The sequence below is a fragment of the Triturus cristatus genome, chromosome 8 (genome assembly GCF_964204655.1).
Source record: "Triturus cristatus chromosome 8, aTriCri1.1, whole genome shotgun sequence".
NCBI lineage: Eukaryota > Metazoa > Chordata > Amphibia > Caudata > Salamandridae > Triturus > Triturus cristatus.
This window is the reverse complement of record NC_140591.1, coordinates 1,408,258,569-1,408,272,228: the sequence shown is the minus strand read 5'-3', so window position 1 is coordinate 1,408,272,228 and position 13,660 is coordinate 1,408,258,569. Positions and strand designations below refer to the sequence as shown.

General features: G+C 45.9%; 1 protein-coding gene across 4 annotated transcripts in view; it reads left to right on the top strand.

Annotated features, from left to right (window-relative positions):
- The window catches only part of LOC146805832 (N-acetylated-alpha-linked acidic dipeptidase 2-like), a 768,743-nt gene extending 755,940 nt beyond the window's left edge, over positions 1-12,803 (top strand). For all 4 annotated transcript variants that reach the window (XM_085623135.1, XM_085623133.1, XM_085623136.1 and 1 more), the window contains one exon: positions 9,475-12,803. In XM_085623135.1, coding sequence (XP_085479261.1) covers positions 9,475-9,664 — 190 coding nt within the window. In that variant the 3' untranslated portion in view covers positions 9,665-12,803. The remainder of the gene's footprint in view (positions 1-9,474) is intronic.
- Positions 12,804-13,660: the final 857 nt, after the last annotated feature.

Below are 13,660 nucleotides of genomic sequence, written 5' to 3'. Positions count from 1 at the left end.
TATTCCGAGCCTAAGGCTGCTGAACCTGGGTCAGCCCGTGTGCTGGTGGTACCCCAGAAGTTCAGAACCTTCCTACTGGGGCTGGCTCACGATGTGCCGTTAGCAGGACATTTGGGGATGGACAAGACCTATGACAGGCTTGTCACCCACTTTTACTGGCCCCAAATGCATAAGAATTCAGATTCCTACTGCAGAACCTGTCAGACTTGCCAGGCAAGTGGTAAGAGCGGAGGGAAGCATAAGGCTCCTCTGCAACCTTTCCCTGTGGTCGGTACGCCATTCCAACGAGTGGGTATTGACATTGTGGGGCCTCTGGACCCCAAGACAGCCCTGGGCAACAGGTTCATCCTGGTCTTGGTGGACCATGCCACCCGGTACCCTGAAGCCATCCCTCTGAGGACAGTGACGGCCCCCGTGGTGGGACGGGCACTGATGGGAATTTTCTCCCGAGTGGGATTCCCTCTAGAGGTGGTGAGCGACAGGGGGACCAATTTCATATCCACATATATGAAATCCCTGTGGAAGGAGTGTGGGGTAACGTACAAGTTCACCACTCCTTACCATCCCCAAGGAAATGGGTTGGTTGAGAGATTCAACCGAACCCTCAAAGGCATGATCATGGGCCTGGACGGTCCAATGAGGCGTAAGTGGGACGTCCTCTTGCCATGCCTGCTCTTCGCTTACCGAGAGGTGCCACAGAAGTCTCTAGGATTCAGCCCCTTTGAGCTTCTGTATGGTCACCCGGTAAGAGGACCTCTGAGTTTGGTGAAGGAAGGCTGGGAGCAATCTCCCAGGAAACCTCCCCAGAATGTATATAGTTACATGCTGGCCTTCCGTAACCAGACTCGGCGTTTCAGGCAACTTGCTGAGGCAAATCTGGAAGCCAGCCAGGAGGAGATGAAGCGGTGGTACGACCGGAATGCCACTCTGGTAGAGGTTCAACCTGGACAAAAGGTGTGGGTCTTGGCCCCAGTGGAGCCTTGTGCACTTCAGGATAAGTGGACAGGTCCATTTGAGGTTGTGGAGCGCAAAAGTCCTATCACCTACTTGGTGGACATGCAGACTCCCAGGAACCCTTTGAGGGTCCTACATGTTAACCGCCTTAAGCCCCACTTAGAGAGGACCGAAGTGGGCATGCTGCTGGCCACTGATGATGGAATGGAAGAGGAGACCGAGCCTCTTCCTGACCTCTTAGTGGCCTCTGAGAAAGATGGGTCAGTGGATGGAGTTAACCTCTCACCCACCCTGACGCCCGAACAACAGGAAGACTGCCGCCACTTGCTGGGACAATTTTCCGACCGATTCTCCCTGGTGTCACAGATTGGTGCGTCCATGATGTGGACACAGGAGACAGCTTACCTGTGACGCACAAGGCTTACAGGGTAACTGACAGGGTCAGAGCTTGCATTAAGGAGGAGGTCTCCAAAATGCTTGCGCTAGGGGTGGTTGAGTCCTCCAGCAGTCCTTGGTCCAGACCCGTGGTCTTGGTCCCAAAGGCTGCTGCGCCGGGAGCCACACCTGAACTCCGGTTCTGTGTGGACTACAGAGGACTCAATTCAGTCACGAAGACTGACGCGCACCCCATCCCCAGAGCTGATGAGCTCATTGATCGGCTGGGGGCTGCCCGGTTCCTCAGTACGTTTGATCTAACGTCTGGGTACTGGCAGATCGCCTTGACCGATGGGGCCAAAGAGAGGTCCGCATTCTCTACACCAGATGGGCACTTCCAGTTCCGAGTCATGCCATTTGGGATGAAGAATGCCCCTGCCACCTTTCAGAGGTTGGTCAACCAGGTACTGGTTGGGCTGGATGCGTTCAGTGCCGCCTACCTGGATGACATCGCAGTGTTCAGTGCCACCTGGCCTGAACACCTGCGCCACCTCTGGGAAGTGTTGATGGCGCTGCGCCGAGCAGGCCTCACGATCAAGGCAAGCAAGTGCCAGATCGGGCAGGGTTCCGTGGTGTACTTGGGACACCAAGTGGGGAGTGGCAAGGTGGCACCCTTGCAACCCAAAATTGAGACCATCCTGGCTTGGGAACCCCCCAAGACGCAGACCGCAGTGAGGGCCTTCCTGGGGCTCACTGGGTACTACAGGAGGTTTGTCAAGGGCTATGGAACGATCGTTGCCCCCTTGACAGAGCTGACTTCGAAGAAGCAGCCCAGGAACGTGATTTGGACTGACACCTGTCAGAAAGCTTTCGACACCCTGAAGACTGCCATGTGCACGGCGCCCGTGCTCTTGGCCCCTGACTTCTCCAAGGAATTCCTAGTCCAGACAGACGCTTCAGAGCATGGTGTGGGGGCTGTTCTTTCACAGATGACTGAGGAGGGCTGGGACCAACCCGTAGCTTTCATCAGTAGGAGGTTACTTCCACGGGAAAGTAGGTGGAGTGCAATTGAGCGAGAAGCATTTGCTGTGGTCTGGGCGCTGAAGAAGCTAAGACCCTACTTGTTTGGGTCTCACTTCCGGGTTCAGACGGACCACAGGCCCCTCAGATGGTTGATGCAAATGAGGGGTGAAAACCCGAAGCTGTTGAGGTGGTCCATCTCCCTACAGGGTATGGACTTTACGGTGGAACACCGTCCTGGTACAGATCACGCCAACGCTGACGGTCTGTCCAGGTATTTCCGCCTTAGTGACGAGGAACCCCCTGGGCAAGGGTAGTTCTCCCCACATTTCAGCTGGAGGGGACACGTGTTAGACCTGGCACCTTGGCGTGGGTTTCCCTTCCACTTTTTGATGGTGTGCCTCGATTGTTTTGCTGGTGTTGTCCGCTCAGGGCACTGCGCCACGGCTAATCCGTGCCGCAGTGCAAGTGCTCCCTAGGTAAGGTGTACCTGTAATTGATGTCCATGATTGGGTTATTGGATTCACTGTCAGTCCCCAGTAAAGTGCACCAGGGGTGCCAGGGCTTGTGAATGCCAATGCTGCTGGTGGGCTTGCAGCGCTGGTTGCGCCACCCACGGAAGCGGCCTTGTAAAATGTGTCTAGGGTCTGCCACCGCAGACCCTGTGCGCGGTCCGGGACCGTCGCGCTGACTGCGCAAGTGCCCCCACTTGCCAGTCCCTAAACCTTCCCTTATCTACATATTAGCCACCCCTCTGGTAGGCCCACGGGCAGGGTGCATTGTGGGCATAAGGTAGGACATGCCCTGATGTGTGTGGCATGTCTTAGTAGTGAATTACAGCCATTTCCGTTCTTCACTATTGAAGGCTACCTGCTCTCCATAGGCCAGAATGGGCTGCCGGGATCACGCCAACGCTGTGACCCCAGTGGACTCAGAGAGCATGGTAGAAGTGTCAAGTTTAGTATGCCTGAACTCAGGATGATAAAATACGTCTTGTAGTCAAGTCTATTTTAATATCCTGGGTTTGTAAATACTACTTTTAGAAAGTTAGTGTTTACTGACCTGACCATCTCAGTCCGCCTCTGCTGTATGTGTGTGTGTTCTGCCCAGCAACAGTAAGGAGCAGGGTTGGGGAATCCCCAGAGACAGGTTGGCTGCCAGGTGGTGGGTAGAGAGATTACACCTGGATGGGTGGGAGGAGTACACCTTGACTCTTGAATAGACCTGTGCTCTGCCACCACAAAGCCGGCGCCACCCCCTGTGGGGCGGCTGATGTCTCTGCCCTGCTGCTGAAAGGAAAGAGCAGACTCACCATAACAAAGTGCTCCAGAACTGGACTGAGCCAGGCCTAGGCCCCCTGGCGCTAAAGAACAAAAGAATCATGGTATAAAAGTAGGAGCCTGGCTCCTAAGAAATCAGAATCCTGTTTACCACAAAGAACCTCTGCCCGACTAGAAGGAGAAGAAGACGCCGGAGGAGCTGGCCTGCTGCTTGCCTTGCTGAGAGAGGAGAGGAAGAGACTTACTGAAAAGACTTTGCTACTTTGTGCTTGAACATTCTCCAAGGGCTTGATCTGAGCTTGCCCCCTGAACTGAACCCCAGGAACAGTGGGTTCTCTGTGCTTCTTGCTCGTCCTCCAATTCGAGCCGTGTGTGCATCCCGCTGGAAAAGAGACTGCGCCCCTCATCGCCCCTCCTAGGGCCGTGACACTCAGAAGCTCGCCTGCCTCCAACCCGTGAGAGCCCCGCTCCGTCCGGAGCCGCTCTCTGTTCCCGGGCCAGGCCGCCTGCATCCCTGTCACCGCCTGCCATTGGAGTGCGCTGAACGCGCTATCACCCCTCCTGCCGGAAGCCGTCCGACGACTGTGATCTACGCCGGGTCACCCAGCTGCACTAACCGTGCCCTGCGACCCCGCTTCGCTATCCCCGGACTTCTCAGGCCGCGCCGCCCCCGCTGTGGAGACCCTCCTGCACCGCCGTGCTAAAGGGTCGCTGGCCGCGCCTGCCTACGTGCCCACACCTGCTGATTGAGGACCCAAGAACACTTCCCAAGCTGAGAGTCGCACCGACCTGTGCCGACTCTCCTAATCACGAAAGAAGTCCAGTATCGGGCTCGGGGCCCGCAACGCCTTATTTCCCCGTTCGCAGGAACCGATCTCTGTGAGTACTGGAACTACGAGTAAAGAGACTACGAAGTATCCATTTGAAACTACGAACCAAGAACATTTGCCTGCTGTATAACCTGGTGGCCTAGCGACAACGTTATTGGTCTTGTGATAAGTCTGTTGAGATATATATACCTTATTTTTACATAAAGAATCGTATTTTTATATATATCCAAGTCTGGTGTCCGTTTCTGGGGGGATTGATGTATTTACTGTGTGTATGATTGTAAGTGCTTAACCAACAACGCCTGAGGAATCGCCTTGGCTGCTCACGCCACGCACCTAGAGGGTGAGCAAGGGTCATTCGCGAGGGGTTATCCTGCGCCCTGACGTGGAGGAGAGGGTTCCTGCTTGACACAAGGGCAACCTTGCGCCAACCAGAGATCCCCGACTCTAACAACCATCTTCTGTGCCATTATCATCATCATCACCTTGGACTACTTCGGATACTGGATCCATCTTTCTTAGATGCTCTGTACATTTAATTGCATTTTTGTTTCTCAAATGGGCCCCTAGTGCCAAAATGTCTGCCCATCTCCCCACTACCCACTTCAATGAGGCAATGTGTACAGTCTGAAAAATGTTCCTCCTTCCTACTTGTGATGTAATTCCTAACTGCAAATAAGGTGTGTTTTAAATGCCAAATATAGAACCTGTTGTACAGCTGGAATCAGTTGACTTAGGATGGGCTGGGGCTGAGGTAGGGGTTGCTGTTGACATTATTGGCTTGCATGAGAAGGGGCAGTCGGTGGTACGGTAGCAGTATCAATAGAAGTAGACCACCTCAGAGCCACTCTGTACTTGAACAATGACATGTTCATCATCTTCGCTATGATGACTTCTAGCTTGACTTCTGTTAAGTTTCTAGCTGTGTTTTCAATGGCGGCATTTGGGAGTCCACTTGTTGCCACCCTCTTCTAAATGAGGGCCTGGCGAAGTTTTTTTTGTTGTGAAAGGAGATGTTAAAGATAATTATGATCCTGTTCAGCTCCTACCTTATCAGGTTTCTGTTCTGTTTGCTAGAGCAATTCTGCCTCACTTTGTCATAACTGTTGTCAGCTCAGCACTGTGGGAAAGGGGCTTTTCCCTGATGAATCATTTATTGTGGTGATGGTAGATGAGATCCAGGACCACTTCCAACATCTCGCAGTCCAGAAGTGGGTGTAACAGGTATGCTGTTTTGCATACTTCTGCTAGTAAGATAGGGGCTTTGATGCTACACTGTACAGTGTTGGTGCTCTTTGCATAGGTGTCAGATTTATCATAGGCCACACTCTTGGCAGACACTGATCTCTTCAGTGCCATCTTCAGTTCTTCTTGGTTACCGGAGATATTTGGAGTCAGGAAATGGAGGGAGAATGACTAGACTGCCTCTGAGTTATGTATCGCCTACCTGCAGGCATGAAGAAATAGTTGGGAAGACTCTCAGACTTGGCTATTGTACTTGGTTGTGCAATAACCAACAACTATAAAATGTTTATTCACCAGCTACAAACCCTTCTTGAAAAGCTGATATTACAGAAGTCTTCATAATTCTGGTTTGATTGTTTGAAACCAGTGAGTCTGACCTACCTCCCTCCACATTCACAGAGGCATACTGCAAACAGATCAGAGAGGCCAGTAATAAATAAACTGGTATTAAATTAGGAACCTAATTGAATCTTGTGGGCATGGACAAATAAATGTCCTTCCTGTAGTACAAGAACAGGAAGGGCCTGCCGCATAGACATTGAAAGAGCAACAGGAGGACTTAGAAAATGATACAGAATTCTGCAAAAATAAAAACGTGGCATCCACGCAACACAAAATACCACGGCCAGCAGATTAATATATACAAGAAATTTGGGAGAGGGCATGGGGAAAAAATCAGTAATAATATATAGGGATCAGTTGGGGCCCATGTGGCCCCAAGAACAGCATCAGATAGACTTGCACACAACGCACTACAAAGAGCATAAGGCATCACACACACCACCAGAGTAAAATGGAGTGGAGTAATTTTTGAAAATAAGTGTAAAATAAGGGGCCGGACAATTCCCCTGGAGGCTTCCAGGACAGCAACAGAGATAATGGGATGGCAAAACAACATTCTGAAAAAATATTTTGTGGCATGTACACACTAGGTGGTTGACAAAATGGCACGCTAGCACATGGCAAGAAGGAAGACGGGTAGGACAAAGAGAAAATGGGTGCCTTCAGTTGAGATTCTTTCCACCAAACATCTGGATTAAAATTGCACAAAATTCCCCTGCTTTAGGCAAGAAATCTGAGTTTAGCTATACACCCCTAATATGAGACTGTGAAAAATCCATTAAAGCCAAGACTAAAATCTGTTTCCCACAGGCGTTCACAAACTCCTAAAGCAGCAATGGTGAGAAAACAGCAACCGGGAGACTACCAAAAAGAACTAAAAATAATATCAGTGACCCACAGACTACTACAAGACCCCAAACAATTGTAGAACATTTAGAATACAATCAGCAAAGAGATTTATGTTGTATCCCTAATACTTCCTGCAGAAGGCTTTTAAAAAGGGTATAAGCATGCCTTAATCGCCCATCACACAAACACGCACATACACTTATTATTTGTCTAAATGACCTATAAGCATGTGACAAGGAAGGAGGTATAGAGAATAAAGGGAACGTGGCTCTGTACCCTGGTGTGGCCCGAGTGATTGCCAGTGGGTGAGATTAATTCACACATTCCTTCCTATAACTGCTGGTTCCAGTAGATGCCCTAAGTGCAATGGGTGAGCCCATTTGTGTGTCCCTGGCTCACTGCACCACAGGTATGAAGCTATACCTCACTGAGTAAGACACCTTAGTAAGACAAAACTGACCCCGGGATGCTTATTTTCCCTTTTGGTGTGACCTAGCCTGGCAGATCGTGCTGGACTGTTCTTTCTGGAGCAAGGATAAGGCTGGTCTGCATAAGGGTGGTCCCTGTCTGGGATGGCACAGTTTGCACAAAACAATGGACTGGAATGTGTCGCTGTGAAATCACCACTAGCTGAGATTCATTAGAATATTCCTTGCCATGAATTTGTTATTTGTTGCAGTACACCCTCAACACGATCAGCCACATGCAGGTTAGACAATGCACAAAAAAGCACATCATCTGACATGAAACGTTTCCCCACCCCAAACCCTTAAGCCTCCACCCCACACCCAGAAGGGCAACTGTAAGAATGTAAAAAATCAATTAATATGACCATCAGTGGCCAACAGCAGATAGGTACACCAGGCAAAACCGTAAAGCAGGACTATATCACTTAATCACTTATTCTGGACAAAAGCCATGGACAATGAAGAGATATAAACCCCTAGGTCTCCACCACCTAATACAGCACCAAAAATGGCGTTTACCCTTACAATTCATCATGCCCTCTTATTTCATATTTATGGGGTATCTTTGGGGTCGAATCCCCATGTTCTGTGTTCCCCAGCTACAAACAAATTGCAAAACACTGGAAAAACAATTAGAGGTATTTCATACGCCATCATCAACCATTATCACATCAAATAGAATTCTTGTGCATAGAACTTTAGGTCTTTATTTTCCAGTGGTGCAAGGAATAATGCAGACAAAGTATGAGTGATGCGTTCCCTTTAGTATCTCAGTTGAACTCCATCTGTAAAAAACAACAAAAATTCAGATTTAGCTTGAAAAAATTCTTTCCATGGTCTCTTTAGGCTAAAATCCACTTAAATCATTATCATTACATGTACCGTTTCAGCAAGACCAAAAAGACAAGTAATGCCACCCAGCATATGCTGTCAGTGCTGATAACTCAAGACACATGGCATATATCAGTTTTGAGGAATCCAGTGATATACTTCCCCCAACAATTGGGACTAACATGGGACTTTGCTCACGTAATGAAAGAATTAGAAAGGTCTACAGAGCAACACAAATAGATATCCAATCATAAAAAGTGAACTCCTTTGAAAGGATCGGCTTTGCAGATTTGTCAGTGCATGAATAAAAATATCCTCACTTTGGTTAAAGACATTTAGGGCCCGATTCCGATGCGGTTAGGAAGGCCTCGGATCGGAACCGTGCCTTTCCGACAGAATCAGAAAGTTTTCCAACCAACCGAGTACGATATGAGTTAGGCGTTCGGAATATCCCAATCCGAACCTGATAGCAGTTGGAATGACCGAGCCATACGGAGCAGAATCGTACGTCTCTACGGGCCGTGTTTCCGAACAATTGAGTACGATGCAGGATTCAGACAGCCTTTCCGAATCGTGGTGTCCGACTCGAATCAGCAGCCGGAAGTAGGCTTTGGGGGCCCACAGCGGGCCCCTCTGCATCAAGAGCCTTCCCAATCGGGCCCGTGGTGGTACCCATGGGTCCCCACTTACCAGCCATGCACAGTGTGGCAGGCCCCAGAGGGTGCCCTCTACATTGTGCCTGAGTTTTCCCAGCCACCCCTTTCTTCAATGGGAGCCTATGCATTCTTCTGGAACATAGGCTCCAATTGAAGTCAATGGAAGTCCAACCAAATCGTATCTGTAAGCATCTGGATGCATCGTACTCGGTCGGTCATACTCTCCCGAGTCAGTCGGAAACCATTCCCAAACCGGTTCGGTCGGAATGATTTACTAACCGCATGGGAATAGGGCCTTAAATAGTAAAGTATGTGCAGTATGAAAATTGAGACTGCTGTTTTGGTTATTATGCATAATTGCAATATTTTGGATTGAGGGCTGACAGTTTTCAGCCACTGTCCTCTGTGCATATGTTTGAATGTCATTTGAGTTAGTTAATTGGAGTTAATACGCTTTTAAAACATTATACTGTGGAAAAGGTACTTAGAATATAAATCCAAAGAGCTTAAACGTCTACTAAAGCTAACATGATAATTGAAAATTATTGGAAATTGTTGTCAAAATCCTAATCCTAATTATGCAGCTGTAACACTTCTGTTTATGCTTTCTTTTTTGCATGTACAGGCACATCATTTTCGCACCCAGTAGTCACAATAAGTATGCAGGAGAGTCGTTCCCTGGAATCTACGACGCCATGTTTGATATTGTGAACAAAGCTGATCAGTCCAAAGCCTGGGAAGAAGTAAGGCAGCAGATTTCTGTTGCAGCATTCACTGTGCAAGCTGCTGCAGGAACCTTGGAGGAAGTGGCGTAGGACCATGCAGTGCTGGAAACAACACAGATTAACCCGATACTTGAGAATCCATTCAAATCACCAGGACCAAAAATTGTGCGAACACTTGTGACTGACCATTCAGTTGAGTTTGGACAAATCCCTAATCCGGTACTTTCATGTCTACCGGGCTCAAAATTATGAGACTCTTTGCTTTCATCTCTTGCTGCTTTTACAGTTTTTAAAAAGTGATTATTTTGTATAAAAATATTTTTTGAAAAATATATACAGATTAAGTTATAAAAAAACGATTCTGTTGACACGGCTGGGATACATAAGTAATGTATATTTAGCATCTCTGTAAGCTGACGTAATTAGTTTTTTTTGTGTTTAGGTTGAAGGTATTTTATCTGGTTTATAAAAAAAAGTCATCAGTGTTGACCAAAGTGGCAATAATTTGTTTGGATTTTTGATAATTGTTTAATATTCTACTCTCTCGAGGCCCAGAAGGCTCTTTGTTAAAACCTGGGGTTGAGGCACACCTTGCATCTTTTTTATTCATGGAGTGGTTTTATATTTATGTTAGGTTTTTGTGAAATGTGGTTGATTACAAGAATAATAATTGTTCATAGTTTATTATAGAGATTTTCTATAAGACAGGACCTTTGACTGCACAGTCTAGGGCCAAGATTTATCATTATTTGATGCAGTGAAATGCTGCAAATCAACTTTCTGCGCGGAGTCAAATTGAGAGGGCAGTAATGAGCCATATCCATCAAAATATAGTGCATCCCTGCTCTCTCCCTGCACTAGCTCCATGTCTGCTGCCTAGCACCAATGTAGGCACTCTTGCACCATGGTGCAAGGGTGCCTGAGTTGTAGGCAGAATTATTTTTGTGTACACCTTCCAGCACAAAAACAATCCTTAGAGGCATTTTCCTCTTTGTAAGTGTGCTGCAGAATGCTCCAGACTTAGAAAGAGGAAACAAGGCAAAATAAAGCTATTACTCCTCGCTACACCTCTATCGTAAAGTCGTATGATTTTGATGCCTTCCCAGGATTACCAGTCTTAATGATTAAATCTGGAAATGTGCCACAAAGCATGTAAATGCTTCCCGGCGAAGATTAGCGCAGGGCAGAAACTTGCGCTGCCTTGCGTTACTCCAGATTTGCCAAGCAACATAGGGCCACTCAAGGTGGCCTTGATTGGCTTGGTAACACTGACTTTGCGTGATGCAATGGCAACACAATTCTTCAATAAATCTGGCCCTCGTTGTGCTCTTACTACTGGTAGCACTCAATTTGCTACCATCACAAAAAACCTTTTTGCAAGAGAATTGAATTCTCTCACATCCCACAGATTCTCTCCTCCAAAATTCCTTTTAGCAGACGTTTTAACCTTTTTGTTTTTTTAAACTTTGAGAATTCATAAAGCTATCGAAATCCTAAAGTTTGAGAAAACTTCAACAAAGGAAAATTCTTCTGTATCTTCATACAGATCAGGCTGTTAGTTGTGTCATTTTAGTGTATCCCTGTTGCCTTAGCTCAATTAGTATTTCAGCTCACCATATACAGCAACACTTTGATTTTGTTGACTATGTTTTGGTTCTATCCATTGAGTAGTCTTAAGCGTATTGAAATAATCATACCTGTGGTCAGATATGAGCCAGTTCACATTGAATGTGAAAAATTGCTGTATTAGTTTCTACATTTCAGATAGACCTGGTCTTCTAGATATGATCTTAGTATTATTATACCTGTAAATGTATCTGTAATGTGCCATGCTCCGATACTTAGACCATTATTAAATGACATATTAATAATAATAATAATTAGTAATGCAAAATCTAAACAAGAAAGCATAACATATGACAGCCCTTTTAAAATGGTGCTCACATCTACAACATCAGATTTATTGTAAATATAGTGTTATTTATTGTGCCTTTGAGGAGCATATTCAACATTGATTGTTATTTTGCTCAAGTATGTGTAATTGACATAAATAAAAAAGTTCTCAACCATGAAACTTTCTATCCATTGGCTAGTGTGAACTCACTAGTTGAATGTCAAGGACATTTAAAGACATGTGGTGTCTTGGTTTTATTATTCAATATTTCCATTACTCTTTCGTTAAGGCTCAAAAGTGGAGTTGAAATATAAAGAACGAAAAGCACAATAGAATTCCTGATATCACAATGTCCAGCCCTCCAACAGTGGCAAGGGGGCATTCTTTGTAAGAATTACTCCTGAGCCCAGTGGCCTCTTTTGTTCCTTCCCAGTAGATAAATGTACATGAAACTTTCTGTTAGCATTGTACTTGTTCCATAGGTTAGTGCCTGCACTTTTGATATCGATTGGACTTGTAAACCGGGCAGCTATACAATAGCATAAAACTGCATTTTGATTGGTCCCCAGCTAGTTAAGATCTACTGGAGTAAGTTATAATCCTTGTTTCCATGACATCTGTCTGAGGATCAGAAAGTTCAAATAAAGAGCTAAACTTCTTACCTAACATGCCAGTGCTGGGAGGTATTTGGCTGGGCTAACTAGCTTTAGAACCCCTCACTTCCCTATGCAGTAGGTTGAATATGTAGATGAAAATAGTTCTTGTCTGTTCTGGTATAGGTTCTAAAGAAAACAGAGGCCCCAGCGCTAAGGTTTTCAGGTACAGCAGCACACACCAAGCACCGGTCCTGATGAGAACTGCCAGCAATAAGTTTTAGACGAGTTCAAATAAGCTGCATAACACATTTAGAGGCTGGCAGGAATAGAAAATGATGAATTACACTGTAAGGCTAGAAAGGGATGCATTTTGTTACCAACACCTCATCCATAGCCTCCTTCCCTGAGCCCAGAGGGGGCTAGCATGAGGTGTTTGAAACGTAGCCCATTTCTGTTCCTTCCATGAACTATATAGTTATATCTGAACTGGTGTAAAAAGAAGGCACAATCCAATATTTTCAATTTATAGTAATGAAATACGTCTATACTGTTCATATGAACAAAATGTGTATACTATTCTATATGTATACAATGTGTTATGGTTTTTCACAGAACATGTATGAGCACACATATGGCGATATTCACTAGAAATTGAATTTTTATGTAGGATATGGATTTTTGTACCATCTGTATATTTATCTCATGGCAAACAAGAAAAATAAAGAATAGCCTGATTTCATATGTGTTCCCGTAGTGTGCCCAGGTTGGTATAACTTATATGAATGTGCGTACCAAAGAAAAATATGCATGCAACAAACAGTTGACGCTTGTATCTGCCCTGAGAAAAACATTAGTTTGAATCCTTAACCAGTGAGGGGTATTGTACACGTATAACATATAAGAGGCACAACCATGTCTATACAAGGTGAAATCCCATCTTGCTTTGTTTCTTATAACATGTATATGAGGCAGTCAGTCTTGTAAGTGCTGCTATCCTCCACTGAAGGGCTGCTTTGACGAATGTGAGTCAGACCTTGTGGAGACCTGTGAGTATCCCATTTCCATATCCTGCCCATGAGAGAAACGTAACCTGTATTACATTTTTGCATCTTTCCTAAGCAGTAAATATCAGATTTTTCAGTTGGTATTACTTATGGTGAAACACTTGTTATGGGTATCAAGAATGTGCTTTAAATCCACGATGAGAGCTAGGAGTTTAGCCATGGTGAGCAGTTTAGACTAAATACCAATGATTGTTACGTGATCCATTGAGATTGTGAGTAGCTCTTGGCTGACCTTGGGGAGAGGTGCAAATTATTCAGTTTTTATCCATTAAGTTTGATACATCGAATTCATCCAAGTGTGTTACATCGGAGATGCAAGAGTTCACAGGACTCGGACTGTCTATGGGATTTACTTCTAGTATCGCTGATTGAACGAAACTTCATTCTTATGCAGTAGGTCACCAAGTGGCATCACATACAGGCTGAAGAGTTAGGAACACAGATCAAGCCTTGAGATGCTGCTAAAGGAGACTGTGTGAGATCAGAGAGTTACGTCCAGATATACTAAGATACTGGTTACAAAAAGTAGTAG